The sequence below is a fragment of the Ornithorhynchus anatinus genome, chromosome 3 (assembly GCF_004115215.2).
Source record: "Ornithorhynchus anatinus isolate Pmale09 chromosome 3, mOrnAna1.pri.v4, whole genome shotgun sequence".
Classification (NCBI taxonomy): Eukaryota; Metazoa; Chordata; class Mammalia; order Monotremata; family Ornithorhynchidae; genus Ornithorhynchus; species Ornithorhynchus anatinus.
This window is the reverse complement of record NC_041730.1, coordinates 2,391,578-2,412,582: the sequence shown is the minus strand read 5'-3', so window position 1 is coordinate 2,412,582 and position 21,005 is coordinate 2,391,578. Positions and strand designations below refer to the sequence as shown.

Genomic DNA, 21,005 nt, shown 5'->3' with positions numbered 1-21,005 from the left:
CCCAAATAGTAGTAGCATATCGAATTTATCAAGCGCTTACTGGGTGCAGAGCACTGTATTAAGCACTGGGGAGAGGACAGTATAACAATAAACAGACACATTCCCTGCCCACAGAGCTGATAGTCCAGAGGGAAGGTGAAGGCTGTGAGCCCTCTGTGGGACAGGAACTGCGTCCAACCCTAATATCTTCCATCCACCTCAGCGCTTAGAACAGTGCCTGCCACACAGTAAGCGCTTAACAACTATCACGGGAATTATATTATTATTACCCTCGCAGGAGCACAAATCCAACACATTCATCCGGGCACTCACATATCCCCTACATCCCTATACATGGCCAGGGCTCTATTCATTGACTCGGTCATACTTATTGAGCGCTTACTGTGTGCAAAGCACAGTACTGAGCACTGGGGAGAGGACCAGGCAACAACAAACACTAAGGTCTCCCACCTGTTCGTGTCTCAGGGTGCCAACACACATACACACCCACACACCCACACACCCACACACACTGGCCACCACCTGGCTGCACTGTCCTTGTAGCTCAGAGGCCTAATGGGGCAGGGACTCGGGGGGGGGCAAGAAACCGGCATGAGTGCTTCTAGTGGTCCTGACTGGGGGACCCCTGCTAGAACCGGGCCTCTCCCCCTGCCCCCCTACCCACTCACCCTTTGGAAATCCCACTATGTGAGAAGCAGTGTGGCCTAGTGGTTAAAGTCCAGCCCTCGGAGTCAGAAGATGTGGGCAAGGAACGTGTCTGTTTATTGTCGTATCATCCTCTCCCAAGAGCTTAGTACAGTGCTCTGCACACAGTAAGCGCTCGATAAATACGATCAAATGAATGATCCGGGATCTGATCCCGGCTCCGCCACTCGTCTGCTGTGTGACCTCGGGCAAGTCACTTCCCTCCGTTGAGCCTCAGTTCCCTCATCTGTAAAATGAGGATGGAGACCATCGAGACGGACTGTGTCTCAACGCAATTAGCTTGTACCTTCCCCAGCGCTTAGTACGGTGCTTGGCGCATAGTAAGCACATAACGAATACCATCATTCATTCATTCAATCGTATTTATTGAGCGCTTACTTTGTGCAAAGCACTGTAGTAAGCATACTGTCCTACTATTACCTCCTGGACTGGGGGTGGGAGGGGTAGAGAGGGTGAAGGAGGTCTGAGGCAGCCCAGAAGAAGAAGAAGAATGATGGTAATTGTTAAGCACTTACTATGTGCCAAGCGCTGTTCTAAGCACCGGAAAGGAAGGGGAACGTTCTGGAGAGGAAGGGCAGACTTCCGACTTGCGACTGGTTGGGAGCGACATCACCAGGCAGGGCTGAAATTGGTCCCCGTGGGGTCTGGGGGTGTTGGCGTGTGCATGAAGGACAGGGACTGTGTCCAACCTGATTAGCTTGAATCTACCTTAGCGCTTAGAACAGTGCTTGGCACATAATAAGCACTTAACAAAAGTCACAATTGTTATTACTGTTACTGGGAGAGGAAGAGATCTCTGGGGTTGGGGGAGGACGTGATATGGGAGAGGAAGATGACGACGATGATGATGATGATGGTATTTGGTAATCGCTTACTATGTGCCAGGCACTGTTCTAAGCACTGGGAGAGATACAAACTAATCAGTCTCTGTCCCACATGGGGCTCACGGTCTTAGCCCCCTTTTTACAGATGAAGGAACTGGAGCCCGGAGAAGTCAAGTGATTTGCCCAAGGTCACACAGAAGACGAGTGGGGGAGTCAGGATTAGAAACCAGGTCCTTATGACTCCCAAACCCGTGCTCTATTCACTAGGCCACGAGATCTCTGGGGTCAGGGGAGGAAGCAACATAGGAGAGAAAGAGAAGCAACACGGCCTAGTGGCAAGAGCATGGGCCTGGGTGTCGGAGGATGAGTGTTTTAATCCCGGCTCTGCCACCGAGGTCTGCCGTGTGACCTCGGAGCAGTCGCTTCACGTCTCTGTGCCTCGATTTCCTCATCTGTAAAATGGGGATTAATCCTACTCCCTCCTACTTTGACTGTGAGCCCCACGTGGGACACGGACTGCGTCCAACCGAATTAGCTTGGTTCTACCCCAGTGCTTACTATAGTGCCTGGCACACAGTAAGCACTTAACAAATACCATTTCCAATTTAAACAAGAGAGCAAGGCATGGGTGTGGGGCGGGGGTGAGAAATTGAGCGCAGCCCCCGCTGGAGGGGTCCTGGCCAACCCCCCCAACCCAACCCCATCCCAGCCACAGGGACTTGAAACCGGAAAACCTTCTTCTGGACGAGAAGAACAACATCCGAATAGCCGACTTCGGCATGGCCTCCCTGCAGGTCGGCGACAGCTTGTTGGAAACCAGCTGCGGGTGAGTCTTGGGGCGACCCCCGCCCCCCACACACATGCGCACGCACACACACACACACACGCACACACACACACACTCCAGCCCGGGGCCCGGACGACTTGGGAGACGGAAAGGGCTGGGGACACACCACCTGGCCGGAGGCAGGGGGATGGAAGAAATGACCTCAAGGGGGATGGCGAGCCCCGTCGCCCCCTGGCGGCCGCCGGCGGCACGGCGGGGTTGGGGGGGGTAGGACGCGCCCCAGCTCTCTGGCTCCCCCTGGCGGCCGCGCCCCTCACCCCTTCGGACGCACGGTCCCCTCTCCTGGCTGGGCCTCGCGCATTCCTTCAATTCATTCAATCGTATTTATTGAGCGCTTACTGAGTGCAGAGCACTGTACTAAGCGCTCGGAAAGTACAATTCAGCAACAGAGACCATCCCTCCCCTCAACGGGCTCACAGTCTAGAAGGGAGGGGACAGGCATCACAAGTCAACAGGGATCAATAGCACCAATATAAATAAATAGAATTGGAGGTATATACACATCGTTAATATAAATAGAATTATAGACATACGTATAGGGAGCAAAGGGAGCGAATCGGGGCGAAGAGGGGAGCAGAGGAAAAGTGGGGGTTAATCTGGGAGGGCCTCCTGGAGGAGGTGAGCCTTCAGTAGGGCTTTGAAGGGGGGAAGTGGGATTGTTGGACTCGCCGTCCCCCTCGTGTCGCCCACGGGCAGGGCCGGGAGGGGCGAAGGGCAGAGACCGCTGCCCCTCCAGAGAAGGGCCGGGGCCAGCCCCACCCCACGGAGGGCGTGCTGGACGCCCAGGGGCTGGGCTGGGCGGGGGGGGGGGAAGGGCGCCGGGGTCCCCCAAGTGCCTCCAGGCCTCCCCCCCACCCCCTCCTCTCTCTTCTCTCCTTCCCCTCCTTCCCCATCCCTCCCTCCTTTCCCCTCTCCTCCCCTCTCCTCCTTCTCCTCCTCCCCCTCCCCTCATCCCTCCCTTTCTCCTACCTCCTCCCCTTTCCCTTCCCCCTTCTCCCTCCTTTTTTCCTCCCTCCTCCCCTTTCTCTTCCCCCTTCTCCCTTCTCCTCATCTCTCCTTCCCCTCCTCCCTCCTTTTTCCCTCCATCCTCTCTTTTCTCCTCCCCTCCTCCATCCTTCCCCTCTCTCTTTCCCCCTCCTCCTGCCTCCCTTTCTCCTCCCTCCTCTCCTTTCCCCCCTCCCTCGTCCCCTTTCTCCTCCCCCTTCTCCTTATCTCTCCTTCCCCCCTCCTCTTCCCTCTCCTCCCTCCTTCCCTTTCTCCTTCCTCCTCCCTTTTCTCCTTCCTTCCCTCCCTTCCCCTCCCGTCCTCCCTCCATCTCTCCTCTTTCACCCCTTTCCCCTTCACCTCCTCCTCATCCCTCCTCCCCCCGTTCTCTCTTTCCCCTCTCCTCCTCCCCATTCATCCCTCCTTTCCCCTCCCTTCCTCCCTCCCTCTCCTCCCTCCTCTTTCTCTTTCCCCATCCCTCCTTCCCTCTCTCCTCCTCCCTCCCTTTCCCCTTCCCCACCTCCTCTTCCATCCCCTCCTTCCCCCATCCGCTCATCCCCCTGCTCTCCTCCCCCATCCATCCATGTATTCATGCATCCATGCATCCATCCCTCCTTCCTCCCCCCCCCCCCCCGTCTCCTCCCCAGAGGGGTCCTGGGGGCAGGGTGGGGGCTGTCCCGGCCCGCTGACCCTTGGCCTTCACCCGCAGGTCGCCCCATTACGCCTGTCCGGAGGTGATCCGGGTAAGTCCAGCTGCCCCCCCGCCCCCTCCCCCATTTCTCCGCCCTGACCTCCCCCCCACCCCTGGAGTTACATACAGTCCGGGGGCGGGGGAAGAGTTCCCTCCCCAAGAGTCCGGGATGGAGGGACTCCTCCGGGGGTGGGGAGGAAGGGGGGAGGCTCTGGCATCACAAGCCCCCTGACCCCTGACCCCTCTGCTCCTCCTTGCCCCCCATGCCCTCCCACCCCGCGTCGTGGAGCAGGGGGAGAAATACGACGGGAGGAAAGCAGACGTGTGGAGCTGTGGAGTCATCCTGTTTGCGCTGTTGGTGGTGAGTCTGCCCATAGTCCCAAGGACCCCCAGGACCAGAGGATCCTCCCAGGGAGGGGGCGGGGAGGCAGGGGGAGCCCCCAATGGGGAGGGCCTGTGGACCTTCTCGTTTCACCAACACGTGAGGAGGCACTCAGAGTAAATTAATCAATCAATCCTATTAACTGAACACTTACTGTGTGTAGAACACTGTACTAAGCGCTTGAGAGTCCAATATAACAGCAGTATAACAATATAAAAGACATAGTCACTGCCCACAAAGAACTTACACACACATTCACAAGCTACCAGTCTACTATGTGCACAGTACTGTGCTAAGCACTTGGGAGAAGGGAGTTAGTAGACCCGCTCCCTGTTCTCAAAGAGCTTATAATAATAATTATGGCACTTGTTAAGCACTTACTATGTGCCAGGCACTGTACTGAGCACTGGGGTGGATACAAGCAAATCAGGTCGGACACACAGTCCCTGTCCCTCAGGGGGCTCATAGTCTCAATCCCTATTTTACAGATGAGGGAACTGAGATCCAGAGAAGTGAAGTGACTTGCCCAAGGTCACGCAGCAGGCAAGTGGAGGATCCGGGATTAGAGCTAATGACCCTCTAATTCCCAGGCCCGGGCTCTACCCCCTACCCCATGCTGCTTTCTGATAATCTAGTGGGGGAGACAGACATTAAAATACATTGCGGATAGGAGAAGTAGGATATATAATAATAATAATTATTATTATCATGGTACTTATTAAGCGCTTACCATGTGCCAAGCACTGTTCTAAGCAGTGGGGTAGATCCCGGCTAGACTACTGTGTCAGCCTTCTCTCTGACCTCCCTTCCTCCTCTCTCGCCCCGCTCCGGTCTATTCTTCACTCCGCTGCCCGGCTCATCTTCCCGCAGAAACGATCTGGGCATGTCACTCCCCTTCTTAAACAACTCCAGTGGTTGCCTATCGACCTCCGCTCCAAACAAAAACTCCTCACTCTAGGCTTCAAGGCTCTCCATCACCTTGCCCCTTCCTACCTCTCCTCCCTTCTCTCTTTCTACCGCCCACCCCGCACGCTCCGCTCCTCCGCCGCCCACCTCCTCACCGTCCCTCGGTCTCGCCTATCCCGCCGTCGACCCCTGGGTCACGTCCTCCCGCGGTCCTGGAACGCCCTCCCTCCTCACCTCCGCCAAACTGATTCTCTTTCCCTCTTCAAAACCTTACTTAAAAATCACCTCCTCCAAGAGGCCTTCCCAGATTGAGCTCCTCTTCCCCCTCTACTCCCTCTGCCATCCCCCCTTTACCTCTCCGCAGCTAAAGCCTCATTTTCCCCTTTTCCCTCTGCTCCTCCACCTCTCCCTTCCCATCCCCACAGCACTGTACCCGTCCGCTCAACTGTATATATTTTCGTTACCCTATTTATTTTGTTAATGAATTGTACATCGCCTTGATTCTATTTAGTTGCCATTGTTTTTACGAGATGTTCTTCCCCTTGACACTGTTTAGTGCCATCGTTCTCGTCTGTCCGTCTCCCCCGATTAGACTGTAAGCCCGTCAAACGGCAGGGACTGTCTCTATCTGTTGCCGACCTGTTCATCCCAAGCGCTTAGTACAGTGCTCTGCACATAGTAAGCGCTCAATAAATACTATTGAATGAATGAATGAATGAATGAATCCAAGTCAATCAGGTTCAATGAGAACCTGCTTCAATGAGAAGCAGCGTGGCTCAGTGGAAAGAGCACGGGCTTTGGAGTCAGGGCTCATGAGTTCGAATCCCAGCTCTGCCACTTGTCAGCTGTGTGACTGTGGGCAAGTCACTTCACTTCTCTGTGCCTCAGTTCCCTCATCTGTAAAATGGGGATTAAGACTGTGAGCCCCACGTGGGACAACCTGATTCCCCTGTGTCTACCCCAGCGCTTAGAACAGTGCTCGGCACATAGTAAGCACTTAACAAATACCAACATTATTATTATTATTAGGTTGGCTATATATAAGTGTTGTGGGGTTCAGGGTGGGTGAGCGTCCATGTGATTATGGAGGAGCGGACCCAAATGCATTGGTGACACGGAAAGGAAACGGTGGGGAGGTTAATCAGGGAAGGCTTCTTGGAGGAGACATGATTTTAGTAGGGCTTAGGAGGGGGGAAGAGTAGTGGTCTTTCATCCCAAAGAGTGGAAATGTAGGGTGAAGAAATGAGAGATTAAACAGGGAAGGTCTCTCAGAGATCAATCAATCATATTCATTGAGTGCTTACTGTGTGCAGAGCAATGGACTAAGCATTTGGGAGAGTATAATATAACAGAACTGGTTGACACATTCCCTGCCCCCGGCGAGCTTACAGTCTAGAGAAGGAGACAGACAATAATCTGATTATGGAAATTCTAGATGTGGATGTAAGTGCTGAGAGGCTGAGGGTGGGATGAATAAAGGGGGAAAATCCCAAGTTCAAGGGCGACGCAGAAGGGAGTGGGAGAAGAGGAAATGAGGGCTTATTCAAGAAAAGATTATTGGAGGAGATGGGATTTAATAAGGCTTCAAAGATGGGAAGAGGAAATGTGTTCTCAGAAGGGCCTTGAAGGTGGGGAAACTGGTGACCAGATGTCATTATTAATAATAATTATAATTGTGGTGTTTGTTAAGTGCTTACTGTGTACCAAGCACTGGGGTGGATACAAGCAAATCGAGTTGGACACAGTCCCTGTCCCATGTGGAGCTCACAGTCTCAATCCCCGTTTTACAGATGAGGGAACTGAGGCCCAGAGAAGTGAAGTGACTTACCCAAGGTCACACAGCAGACAAGGAGAAGGGAGGGTCAGACAGGAGGGCATGAGCAAGAGGGAGGGGAAAATAAGGCCCGGGGAGTAAGTTGGGATTAGGGGCAGGAGAGAGCTGGGGTATAGTGGGAGAAAAGAGGGGATAAGGAGAAAGACTGAGGGCCTTAAAACCAGAGGTTAAGACATGGACATGAACTGTTGGAAGGTGGGAGGCGGAGAAAGACCGAGGATACAACAGGAAGAGGTCGGGATAAATACATTCTTTGCTTGTCTTCCCCATTAGAGGGAATGGGTCACTTAGTTCTTCGGTACTTCCCCAATACCTAGTACAGTGATCCATAGCAAGCTGTCTCCACTTCCTCTCTTCCAATTCTCTCCTTGACCCCCTCCATTCCGGCTTCCTTCCCCTTTACTCCACAGAAACCGCTGCCTCTAAGGTCACTAATGATCTCCGCCTTGCCAAATCCAACGGGCCCCTACTCCATCCTAATCCTCCTCAACCCCTCAGCTGCCTTCGACACTGTGGACCACCCCCTGCTCCTGGAAACCTTATCCAACCTTGGCTTCACTGATCCTGTCCTCTTCTGGTTCTCCTCCTCTCTCTCTGGCCGCTCATTCTCAGTCTCTTTCATGGTCTTCTCTTTAGCCTCCCACCCCCTAACTGGGGGAGTCCTCAAGGTTCAGTCTGGGTCTCCTTCTAGTCTCCATCTCCACCCACTCCCTTGGAGAATTCATTCGCTGCCGTGGCTTCGGCTACCACGTCTATGCGGATGATTCCCAAATCTACCTCTCCGGCCCTGATCTCTCTCCCTCTCCGCAGTCTCTCATTTCCTCCTGCCTTCGGATGTCCCACCGACACCTCGAACTCCTTATCTTCCCTCAAACCCTGTCCTCCCTGTGACTTTCCCATCACTGTAGATGGTCACACCATCCTCCCTGTCTAGTAAGCTTGTAACCTTGGCGTTACCCTCGACTCATATCTCTCATTCAACCCATATATTCAATGTCACCAAATTCTGTCGGTTCAACCTTCACAGTATTGCTAAAATCTGCCCTTTCTTCTCCATCCAAACTGCTGCCATGTTAATCCAGGCACTTAGAACAGTGCTTGGCATATACTAAGTGCTTAACAAATACCATCGTCATTATTATCATTATTATTATCCTCTCCCGCCTTGATTACTGCTTCAGCCTCCTCACTGACCTTCCCGCCTCCTGCCTCTCACACTCCAGTCCTTGGTTCATTCTGCTACCCAGACCGTTTTTCTACAAAAACTTTTAATTCACGTCTCCCCACTCTTCAAGGCCCTCCATTTGTTGCCCATCAGACAGAAACTTTACACCATTGGCTTTAAAACCCTCCATCCTCTTGCCCCCTCCTACTTCACCTCGCTGCTCTCCTATTACAACCCAGCCCACACACTTCACTCCTCTTAAAACCGTCCTACTCGCTCTATCTTGATCTCGCCTATCTTTCTCGCCACCAACATCTCGCCCACATCCTGCCTCTGGCCTGGAACTCCTTCCCTCTTCATTTCCAACAGAAGATAACTCCCCCCTACTTCCAAACCTTATTAAAAGCACATAACCTCCAAGAGGTCTTCCCTAACTAAGTCCTTATTTCCTCGAAATAAGAAGGAAATCAGAAGGACCTGAGTTCTAATCCCAGCTCCGACACTTGTCTGCTGTGTGATCTTGGGCAAGTCACTTCACTTCTCTGGGCCTCAGTTCCCTCATCTGCAAAATGGAGATGAAGACTGTGAGCCCTACATGTCAAACCTGGTTAGCTTGTCTCTACCACAGCACTTAAAACAGTGTCTGGCACATAGTAAGTGCTTAACAATTACTGCAATTGTTATTATTCATTCATTCAATCAATCATATTTATTGAGTGCTTACTGTGTGCAGAGCACTGTACTAAGTACTTGGAAAGTACAATTCAGAAACAGAGACAATCCCTACCCAATAACGGGCTCACAGTCTAGAAGGGGGGAGACAGACAACAAAACAGAACAAAACAAACAGACAGGCATCAATAGCATCGATCTAAATAAATAGAATTATAGATATATGCACATCATTAATAAAATTAATAGCATAATAAATATGTACATATATATACAAGTACTGTGAGTCGGGGAGGGGGTAGAGTGGAGGGAGAGAGTGGGGTGATGGGGAGGGGAGGAGGAGCAGAGGAAAAGGCGGGCTTAGTATGGGAAGGCCTCCTGGAGGAGGTGAGCTTTCAGTAGGGCTTTGAAAAGGGGAAGAGAGTTACCTTGGTGGACGTGAGGAGGGAGGGCATTTCAGGACAGCGGTAGGACGTGGGCCAGGGGTCGACGGTGGGACAGGTGAGACCGAGGCCCAGTGAGGAGGTGAGCGGCAGCAGAGGAGAGGAGTGTGTGGGCTGGGATGGAGAAGGAGGGAAGGGAGGTGAGGAAGGAGGGGGCAAAGGGACGGAGAGCTTTAAGCCAATAGCGAGGAGTTTTTGCTTCATACGAAGGTCGATAGGCAACCACTGGAGACTTCTGGGGGGGGGGGGGGGGCGACGTACCCGTTATCATTATTATTATTATTGTTATCCATCCTATATTTATCCGTATTAAAGTCTGTCTCCCCCTCTCACTGTGAGCAGGGAACATGTATACCATCTCCCAAAGGCCTAGAGAAGCATGTGGCTCAGCATAAAGAGCACGGGCTTGGGAGTCAGAGGAGGTGGGTTTTAATCCTGGCTCATTCATTCATTCAATAGTATTTATTGAGCGCTTACTATGTGCAGAGCACTGTACTAAGCGCTTGGAATGTACAAATCGGTAACAGATAGAGACAGTCCCTGCCCTTTGACGGGCTTACGGTCTAATTGGGGGAGACAGACAGACAAAAACAGTAGCAATAAATAGAATCAAGGGGATGAACATCTCATTAAAACAATAGCAAATAAATAGAATCAAGGAGATGTACATCTCATTAACAAAATAAATACGGTAATGAAAATATATACAGTTTCTGCTGTGTGACCTTGGGCAAGCCACTTAACTTCTCTGTGCCTCAGTTACCTCAACTGTAAAATGGGGATGAAGACCGTGAGCCCCATGTGGGGCAACCTAATTACCTTGTAATAATAATGTTGGTACTTGTTAAGCGTTTAGTGTGTGCAGAGCACTGTTCTAAGTGCTGAGGTAGATACAGGGTAATCAGGTTGTCCCACAAGAGACTCAGAGTCTTAATCCCCATTTTACAGATGAGGTAACTGAGGCACAGAGAAGTGAAGTGACTTGCCCACAGTCACACAGCTGACGAGTGGCAGAGCTGGGATTCGAACCCATGACCTCTGACTTCCAAGCCCGTGCTCTTTCCACTGAGCCACGCTTCTTCTCTTGTATTTACCTCAGCGCTTAGAACAGTGCCTGGCACATAGTAAGCGCTTAGCAAATACCATAATTATTATTATTATTAGTCAGCACACAGTAAGCTTTAGTAAATACGAATGATTGATAAGTGGATGTCCGGTAAATGCTGCTACTATAACTACTGCTTTCACCATCACAAGGACACACGTAAGTGCTTAGTACGGTGCTCTGCACATAGTAAGCGCTCAATAAAAATGATAGAATGAATATAACAATTACCTGCCTTCTTTCCTGGACAGCGTATCTTGATGACTTCTTGCATACCATTTCCTGGAAGAGAACAGACGTCTCTGGGATGGGGAAACCGCTGGAATGTCCCTCCTCACCTTTGGCTTTAAAGCTTTCAATCACCTCGCCCCTTCCTACCTCCACTTGATTTATATTAATTTGTTGATTTATATTACTGCCTGTCTCCCCCTCTAGAGCATAAGCTCCTTGTGGGCAGGGAAGGTGTCTACCAACTCTGTTTTCTTGTCCTCTCCCAAGCGCTCAGTACAGAGCTCTACACCTAGTAAGAGCTCTAGAAGTAAGATTGATTGATTAATTGTTGAATGGATCGGAAGCTCCTGGAGGGCAGGGAGAATGAGCGGTTCACGGCACTCAGCACTGGGTTGTCGGGGGCCCAGCAGGGATGGTTGACCCTCGGTGCATGTCCCACCTTACAGGGGGCACTGCCCTTCGACGACGACAATCTGCGACAGCTCCTGGAGAAGGTGAAGAGAGGCGTCTTCCACATGCCCCATTTCATCCCCCCCGACTGCCAAAACCTGCTGCGGGGCATGATCGAGGTGGACTCATCCAAGCGGCTCACGGTGAGGGCCCCTTCCCCACACCCCTCACCGCCCCGCCAACCCCAACCTCATCCCCGTCCTCTCCCCCCGACTGCCACCGGTCAAGCCCAGCTGCCTCCTCATTCATTCGTTCAATCACATTTATATTGTATATATCTACAATTCTATTTATTTATAATGATGCTACTGATGCCTGTTTACTTGTTTTGATGTCTGTCTCCCCCTTCTATTGATTGATTCATTCAATTGTATTTATTGAGCACTTAATGTGTGCAGAGCACTGTACTAAGTGCTTGGAAAGTACAGTTTGGCGACGGATAGAGACGATCCCTACCCAACAATGAGCTCACAGTCGAGAAGGAGGAGACAGACAACAAAACAAAACAGACAGGCAAGCCCGCTGTGGGCAGGGATTGTCTCTGCTGCTGAATTGTACTTCCCAAGTGCTTAGTTCAGTGCTCTGCACACAGTAAGCGCTCAATAAATACGATTAAATGAATGAATTTTCTGAGCACTTATTGTGTGCAGAGCATTCATTCATTCATATTTACTGAGTGCTTACTGTGTACAGAGCACTGTACTAAGCGATTGGGAGAGTACAGAATAAAAATAGACACATTCACTGTACTAAGCGCTTAGGAGAGTACAACACAATATAACAGACGCAATATCTGTGCACAACGAGCTTAAATGTTCTCCTACTCCCTTCTGTGTCGCCCTGACATGCTCTTTTTATTCATCCCCCTTCCCAATCCCACAACACTTATGTCCCTGTCTGTCATTAATTTCTTTCTAGTAATGTCTGCCTCCCTTTCTAGACTGGAAGCTAGCTGTGGTCAGGGAATAGTGTCTGTACTCCTCTAAGTGCTCAGTACAGTGCTTTCCACGCAGTAAGCGCTCAATAAATACTACTGAATGAATGAATGACTGTTACAAGGGGTGGAGCACCCGTATGCCCAGTGTGCGTATTTGCCTGCCCTCCCTTCTCCGATGCCAACCCTACCTTAGCTCAACCCAGCTCCCTCTCCGGGACCCAGCTTTGCCCACTGTCTCTCATGGTGTCCCTGCCCCCTTCCTTCCCTCCCTCCCCGATTGCTGCTCAATCAGAGCCAGAGCCCCTTTCACCTTCTCCGGGCCTCAGTTTCCTCATCTGTAAAATGGGGTTTCAACACCCGTTCTCCTTCCTACCTAGAGAGTGAGCCACGTGCGAGACAGAGTGATGGAGGAAGCAGCGTGGCTTAGAGGAAACAACAAGGCCTCAGTGGCTAAAGCCCGGGCCTGGGGATCGGAAGGATCTGGGTTCTAATTCCGGCTCCTCCACGTGTCTGCTGGGTGACCTTGGGCAAGTCACCTTGCTTCTCTGGGCCACAGTTACCTCATCTGTAAAATAAGGATGAGAGTGTGAGTCCCATGTGGGACAGAAACTGCATCTAACCTGATTAACTTGTATCATATCCAGCACTTAGAAGAGTGCTTGGCACCTAGTAAGCACTCAACAAGTACCGTTATTATTATTATTATTATTAGTCCTTAGCTCTTCCTGTCCCTGGGCCTTGACTTCTGTTTTCATTCATTCATTCATTTTTATTTAAGCGCTTACTGAGTGCAGAGCACTGTACGAAGAGCTTGTGAGGGGACGGTAAAACAATATAATAGACACATTCCCTCCTCACCATGAGCTTACAGTCTAGTGGGGGAGATAGACATTAATACCGTCTGTCTGAATTAATTACGAATTAATTCCGCTGTACTTACTCCCCTTTCTCTTTCCTTGTAGCTAGAACACATTCAGAAACACATATGGTACATGTAAGTAGCTTTCCAACTGACCTCCAGTGTCGTGTCTGGGGGGGTGGGGAGGGTCCAGGGTCCCCCAGGCAGCTGGTCGAGCTGGCACGGGGCGGTAAACACTCCGGCCAAGCGGCGAGCTGGGCATCCCAGGGGTCTCACCCGGCTGTGGTCACCTGACCACCCCCCCCACCAGGGCTGCTGCCAGTCCTCAGGGCAAAGGGGCACGGTGCCCGGCTTTGACTGGGGCCTTAGTGTGCCAGCTGGGCAACTCCTCCAGCTGGCAAGGAAGGGTGGGGATTTCTGGGCCGGCAGCGGGCAGACAGGTCAGGAGGGTTCTGAGTTGGAATTTCAGGGCAGATCAGGGCTGGTCCCCACTGCCCACACCCAGCTGGGGACTCGGGGGCAAAGGCCCGTTCTCCCCCCGCCGGCCGGGCCCCCACAGTGACGCCCTCTCCCTTCACCCATCGCCACCCGGCTGTGTGCCCCTCAGAGGGGGTAAGAACGAGCCGGAACCGGAGCAGCCCGTGCCACGCAAGGTGCAGCTGCGGTCACTGCCGTCGCTGGAGGACATGGACCCGGACGTGCTGGACAGCATGCACTCGCTCGGCTGCTTCCGCGACCGCAACAAGCTGCTACACGACCTGCTGTCCGAGGAGTGAGTCCCCCGGGAGACCCCCCCACACACACCAACCCAATTCCCATCCGGAAGAGTCTCCCTTCCGGGACAGCACCTTGGTCCACTTTGTCCTCCCCAGCTCCTCCCTTGTCACGGTCAGTCTTCGTATTGACCGGCCGCCTGCTCCGTGCATAGCACTGTATTCAAGCATTCATTCAATCACATTTATTGAGCACTTTCTATGTGCAGAGCACTGTGCTGAGCTCTTGGGAGAGTAAGATACAACAATAAACAGTGACATTCCCTGCCCGCGACGAGCTCACGGTCTAATCCTGGCGCCGCCACTTGTCTGCTGTGTGACCTTGAGCAAGTCACTTCACTTCTCTGTGCCTCATCTGTAAAATGGGGATTAAGACTGTGAGCCCCATGTGGAACAACCTGATTACCTTGTATCTACCCCAGTGCTTAGAACGGTGCTTGGTACATAGTAAACACTTAACAAATACTGTAATCATCACTATTATTACAATTAGAGAGGGGAGGCAGACATCAATACAGATAAATAAAATGACAGATAGGGACATAAGTATTTTGGGGTTGGGGTTTGGGGGGAGAGGAAAGGCACCTATTGGGTTCAGACCACTATACAGAGCACCGGCTGTGTGCAGAACGCCGAACATGGTGCCTTCTGTGTGCAGAGCACTGTACCAGGCACCTACTGAAACAAAAATAATAATAATAATAATAGTATTTGTTATGCACTTACTATGTACCGAGCATTGTGCTAAGCTCTGGGGTAGATACAAGGAAATCGGGTTGTCCCACATGGGGCTCACAGTCTTAATCTCCATTTTTCAGACGAGGGAACTGAGGCACAGAGAAATGAAGTGGCTTGCCCGAGGTCACACAGTAGACAGGGGCTGAGCCGGGATTAGAACCCACATCTTGTGACTCACAAGTCCATGCCCTTGCCGCTTATACAGGATGCCTGCTGTGTGCAGAGCGCTGTGCTGGGCATTAGCTGTGGGCAGAACGCTGTGCTGAGCATCAGCTCTGTGCAGAGCACTGTGTTAGGACATGTATGTGTCTCCTCCTCTTCCTCCTCCTCCCGGTGGTGTCCAGTACAGAGGTCTGCCTCCAGGTGTGTCCAGCCCCAGCTGTCCCCTGGCCATACCCGGGGGGTACCTACCTCTCCCCGTGACCGCTGGGGGGTCTGGGGAGATCCCAGAGACCCTCCAATCCCACCCCACTTCCCCCCAAACCCCTAAAGCCCCTGTTTCTCCCGGAACTCTCCCCTCCGGCAGGGAAAACCAGGAGAAGATGATCTATTTCCTCCTCCTCGACCGGAAAGAGCGATACCCCAGCCACGAGGACGAGCACCTGCCCCCCAGGAACGAAATAGGTACCTGGGGGACCCCAGCCCCTCCTTTCCTCTCCCCTCCCCCCACACACCACAGCTGGGTAGGGGTGGCGCATATTGGTCGGAATGAGTAGGGGGGTGGAAGTCCCTGCCTAAGGATGCTATAAGCGCTTAGTACAGTGCTCTGCACACAGTAAGCACTCAATAAATACGATTGAATGAATAACCACCCCACCCCCCAACCCAGAGAGGAGCAGCCAGGTTTCTCCCCACCGGGAGGCATTGCAGCCCCCTCTTTCCTAGAGGGAATTATTATTCATTATTATTATGGTATTCATTTAAGCACTTACTATGTGCCGGGCACTGTACTAAGCCCCAGGGGGGTACAAGCCAATCGGCTTGGATGCAGTCCCCGTCCCACCTGGGGCTCACAGTCTCAAACCCCATTTTCCAGATGAGGGAACTGAGACCCAGGGAAGTGAATTGACTCACCCAAGGTCAAACAGCAGGCACGTGGAGGAACTGGGATTAGAACCCAGGTCCTTCTGACTCCCAGGCCTGGGCACTGTCCGCTTCATCGCGCTGCTTCAGTCGTATTTATTGAGTTGACATTTTTCTCTCCTGGGATCAATAATCAATAAAAAAGGAACTAATAGCCAAGAAATATGCCGAAGATTAACGTTAGGAAGACTCGCTGTGAAGAACCTGGAAAAGGTCATGAAATGTGCTGAGGCAATGACTGCCACAAAAATACAAATCGTCAACTCTCTGGTGTTTCCAGTGGCGATGTATGGATCCGAAAGCTGGACGGTGAAATAAAAAAAGGATAGAACATCGATTCTTTTGAAATGTGGTGTTGGAGAAGGCTTTTGTGAATACCGTGGATGGCCCGAAAGACAGACAAATGGATTTTGGAGCAAATTAAGCCAGAATGGTCTTTGGAAGGCCAAATGACTCGATTTAGATTAACATATTTTGGACACAGCATCAGGAGAACTCCATTCTCCAGAGAAGACACTAATGCTAGGAAAAGTCCAGGGAAAACGTGGAAGAGGGAGACGGGCAGCTAGATGGATAGAGACCATAGCAACGATAACGGGAGAACCGTTAGAAAGGTTACAGATTATGGCAGAGGACAGGACGTTCTGGAGAAAGTATATCTATGGAGTCGCTATGGATTGGAAATCACTCGATGGCACTTAATACTAATTTATTGAGCGCTTACTCTGTGCGAAACACTGTACTAAGCACTTGCGAGAATACAATGCAGCAGGAAACAGACACATTCCCTGCACCCATGGAGCTTACAGTCTAGAGGGGAGAAGGACACTGAGCTCGTTGTGGGCAGGAATATATCTGTTCTCATATTGTATTCTCCCAAGCACTTAGTACAGTGCTTTGCACAGAGGAAGAGCTTAATAAATACGATTAAATGAATGAATTAATGAAATAAATTACGGAATATGGACAAATGTATCCTACCAGAACGACTGCAGATGGAGGTGGGGTATTCTGGGAAAGATGCGTCCTTGGCGTTGCTATGGGTCGGAGATGACTTGATGTCATAAGACGAGACACGACTTGTAAGGCTAGTAAGGGGGAATGAAGAGATCATCGTGGCTTTGTGGAAAGAGCGCGGCCTTAGAAGGCAGAGGATGTGGGTTCTAGTCCTGATTTCTCCATGTGTCTGCTGGGTGACTTTGGGCATGCCACTTATCTTCTCTGGGACTCAGTTGCCTCACCTGTAAAATGGGGATTAAGACTGTGAGCCCCAGGTGAGACAACCTGATTACCTCTTATCTACCTCAGCGCTTAGAACAGTGCTTGGGCACATAGTAAGCGCTTAACAAATACCATCATTATTATTATCATTATAATTAACAAAGGCAGCAAGTCAGGGTGACACAGAAGGGAGTGGGAGAAGAGGAAAGGAGGGTTTAGTGAGGGAAGGCCTCTTGGGGAAGCCTGGTCTTAGCCAGACCCCTCTCCACCAGGGGTCTACAGCCCCCTCCTACCCTGGGACGGGGGACTGTGTCTCTGCCGCAGCTGACCGTTGCCCCTCCTCCCGCCCCCTCTCCACCACCCCCCAGACCCTCCCAGGAAGCGCGTGGACTCGCCAATGCTGAACCGGCACGGGAAGCGTCGGCCAGAACGCAAGTCCATGGAAGTCCTGAGCGTCACGGATGGCGGGTCCCCTGTCCCGGCCCGCAGGGCCATCGAGATGGCTCAGCACGGCCAGAGGTAGGGGTTCCCCGACACCCCAAACTGGGGCTGGAGTGGTGGGATGGGGGTGGAGGGAGTCGGAGGGTCGGGGAGAAGGGCGGCGGGAGCCCGGGGTGCGTGCCCTGTTGGCCGGACGGGCCTAGTGCCGCCGAGGCCCTCCCCCATCCTCGGGTCTCACCGCCGCGTCCGTCGAAGAAAAGCGTTGAGGCTGGGGGGCCACGGGTGGCGATCGGGCAGGGGGTGACCCCATCCCCAAGCCCGGGACCCTCGCTCAGCTGTAGCTTGTGCTATAATAATCGTGGTATTTGTTAAGCGCTTATTCTGTGCCAGGCACTGTACTAAATGCTGGGATAGATACAAGTTAATCAGGCCAGATACAGTCCCTGTCCCATATGGGGCTTGCAATCTTCATCCCCATTTTCAAGATGAGGGAACTGAGACCTAGAGAAGTGAAGTAAGTTACCCAAGGTCACACAGCAGACAAATGACAGAGCTGGGATGAGAACCCAGGACTTTCTGGCTCCCGGGCCCGGGATTTAGCCACTAGGCCATGGTGCTTTTCTTATGACCCTTATCAGACGGTCACAGTTGCGGGGATGGGGGGCAGGGAAAGGAGTCTGGGCCTCTGGGGAGGGGTCCCCGGGCCGAAGCGGAAGGGAGTGGCAGGGTGAGGAGATGCGGGGGGGTCACCGGGGGCCGGGGCGGGAAAGGGCGATATTCCCGGGAGACGGAGCAGGGTCCTGACCCCGGGGGTCCTGACCCCTGGACTCCGGCTGGGTGGAAGACGGGGATGGTTGCTAGACTCCACCCCGCTGCGAGCCGGCACGGGGAGGAACCTGGGGAGGGAGCCGAAGAGGTGGCTACCCTCCTCCCCCTCAAATGTGTGGTCGTGTCTGTTCCGGGGCAGGGGAGAGGGAGGGGAAGGGACTTGGCTCCCGTCTTGGTATTGATTGAGCACTTCCCGTGTGCAGAGCACTGTTGTAAATCCTCGGGAGAGTTCAATACAGCAGAGTCGGTTGACCTGTCCCCTCTTGTCAAGGATCTTTTCATTTTGACTCTTCCCTCTCCGTCCCTGACTCCCCAGTGGCCCAGCGTGGACCATTTCACACCCCTGACTCTCCCCTATCCATCCCTGACTCTCCCCCTGTGACCCAGCATGAATAATCCAACACGCCTGACTCTCCCCTCTCCATCCCTGGCTCTCCTGAATGACTTGGCATGGACCTTCCAACCCCCCGACTCTCCTCTCTCCTCCAGTGAGCCAGCACAGACCATCCCACCCCCCAACTCTCCCCTCTCAGTCTCTGACTCTCCTTCTGTGGTCCATCATCTGCAACTGGCCCATGGATAATAAATAATAATTATGGTATTTGTTAAGCACTTACTAAGTGCCAGGCACTGTACTAAGCGCTGGGGTGGATACAAGATGTTTGGCTTGGACACAGTCCCTGTCCCACTCGGGGCTCACGGTCTTAATTCCCATTTTCCACATGAGGGAACTGAAGCCCAGAGAAGTGAAGTGACCTGCCCAAGGTCACACAGAAGACAAGTGGCAGAGCTGGGATTAGAACCCACGATCTTCTGACTCCCAGTCCCGGGCTTTATCCACTAGGCCATGCCCCCACATCTCTGAGACCCCCCCCAACTCTTCTTCCCTGCGAGTCCCTGCTCCGAAAGACGTAGGAGATGATAATAGCGATAATAACTGTGGTGTTTGGTAAGCGCTTACTGTGTGCCAGACACTGTACTAAGCGCTGGGGAGGATACCAGCAAATTGGTTGGAACACAGCCCCTGTCCCACATGAGGCTCACCTGGGTCCCCGGACAGTCCGTGCGCCCGCCGGGCAGTCCGGGGGTCATTCACCCATGCGTTCGGTCGTACTTACTGAGCGCTTCTGTGTGCAGAGCACTGGACTAAGCGCTTGGGAAAGTCCACCACAGCAATAAAGAGAGACAATCCCCGCCCACCACGAGCACACAGTCGCCGACTCGCGTTTGTCGTCGGGGCGTCCGACCCGGCCGGGGTCGGGGAAGGCGGGGATGGGGGTCTTGACCCGCCCCCTCTCCCCCCCCAGCTGGATGACTTCCATCCCCTCTGCCTTGGGGGGCGGGGGGGACCCCGGATCCGATTTTCCACGGGACCCCGGCCCCCTCCCCCTTCTCCCCGCCCCCAGGCCCGACGCCCCCGTCCCCGGACGAGCCCCCTCCCCCACCTCCCCCCCTCTTGGCCGGCCCGCAGGGGCTGGAGGGGGGGTGGCGGGAGCGCGCCGGACGGGGACGCGCGCGGCCTCGTGCCCCCGGGGGGGGGATGGGGGCGGGGGGCGGGGGGGGTCCCACCAGTAACCGTGTTTTCTCGCTTTGTTCCCACCGTAGTAAAGCAATGTTCAGTAAAAGCCTGGATATCTCCGAAGCCAATCCCAAATTCAACCAAGAAGAAAGGTATTATCCCTCCCCGCCCCCCGCCCCGACACCTCCACGTCCAGTCTGGTCCTTCTCCCCTTCCTCCTCCTCTTCCTCCTCCTCCTCCTCCTCCTCCTGCTCCCCAACCACCCTTGGGCCCACCCTCTCCCAGCCGAAGTCCTAAAGATGCAGTTCCTTCGGGGGAGCCGGGACCCCCGGGGACCAGGCTTAGGGAGACATCCCCTGCCCCTGACCCCGTGCAGAATCACAGGGGGCTTCCCAGCGCTTAGAGCAGTGCCTGGCACATAGTGGGCGCTTAATAAATACCGTCGTTATTAGAGTAACCCAGCCCTTTGTCGGGAGTTCTCATCCCGGCTCCGCCACTTGTCAGCTGTGTGACTCTGGGCAACTCACTTAATTCATTCAATAGTATTTATTGAGCGCTTACTATGTGCAGAGCAGTGTACTAAGCGCTTAATAATAATAATGGCATCTGTTAAGCACTTACTCTGCGCCAAGCATAACTTCTCTGGGCCTCAGTTGCCTCGTCTGCAAAATGGGGATGAAGACCGTGAGCCCCATGTGGGACAACCTGGTACCCTTGTATCTATCCCAGCCCTTAGAACAGTGCTTGGCACATAGTAAGTGCTTGATAAATACCATCCTTATTATTATAGTAACCCAGTGCATTGTACAGTGCCCAGCGCTTAGTACGGTACCTGGCACATAATAAGCGATTAACAAATACTATTACTATTATTCGCTTAATAAATACCATAATTAGAGAAGCAGTATGGTGTACTGGATAGAGCTCGGGCCTGGGAGTCAGAAGGTCATAAATTCTAATTCCGAGCTCCACCACTTGTCTGCTGTGTGACCCTGGGCAACTCACTTCACTTCTCTGGGCCTCAGTTCCCTCATCTGGAAAATGGGGATTGAGACTGGGAGCCCCACGTGGGACAGGGACTGTGTCCAATCTTATTAGTTTGTATCCACCCCAGCCCTTAGTACAGTTCCTGGCACCTAGTAAGCCTTTAACAAATACCATTATTATTATTATCATTATCAGTGCAGTGCTTACTGAGCGCTGGGGGAGACGCGGGATAGACTGTGAGCCCGTTGTTGGTTAGGAATTGTCGCTATCTGTTGCCGATTTGTACTTTCCAAGCGCTTAGTACAGTGCTCTACACACAGTAAATGCTCAATAAATACGATTGACTGAATGAATAATCCCCGTGCCACCCCCCCCCCCCC

General features: G+C 52.7%; 1 protein-coding gene across 14 annotated transcripts in view; it reads left to right on the top strand.

The window, feature by feature from the left end:
• Positions 1–21,005, top strand: part of BRSK2 (BR serine/threonine kinase 2) — a 220,570-nt gene that overhangs the window by 163,224 nt on the left and 36,341 nt on the right. For 12 of the 14 annotated variants that reach the window (XR_003757816.1, XR_003757814.1, XR_003757815.1 and 9 more), the window contains 9 exons: positions 2,239–2,355; positions 4,070–4,103; positions 4,344–4,412; positions 11,236–11,382; positions 13,139–13,170; positions 13,643–13,807; positions 15,073–15,170; positions 17,219–17,369; positions 19,725–19,790. Coding sequence is in view for 10 of the 14 variants with exons in the window: in XM_029059706.1 (XP_028915539.1) it covers positions 2,239–2,355; positions 4,070–4,103; positions 4,344–4,412; positions 11,236–11,382; positions 13,139–13,170; positions 13,643–13,807; positions 15,073–15,170; positions 17,219–17,369; positions 19,725–19,790 (879 nt within the window). In the remaining 4 variants the exon portion in view is untranslated. The remainder of the gene's footprint in view (positions 1–2,238; positions 2,356–4,069; positions 4,104–4,343; positions 4,413–11,235; positions 11,383–13,138; positions 13,171–13,642; positions 13,808–15,072; positions 15,171–17,218; positions 17,370–19,724; positions 19,791–21,005) is intronic. The other 2 variants (XR_003757818.1, XM_029059700.2) reach the window with 1 other exon arrangement.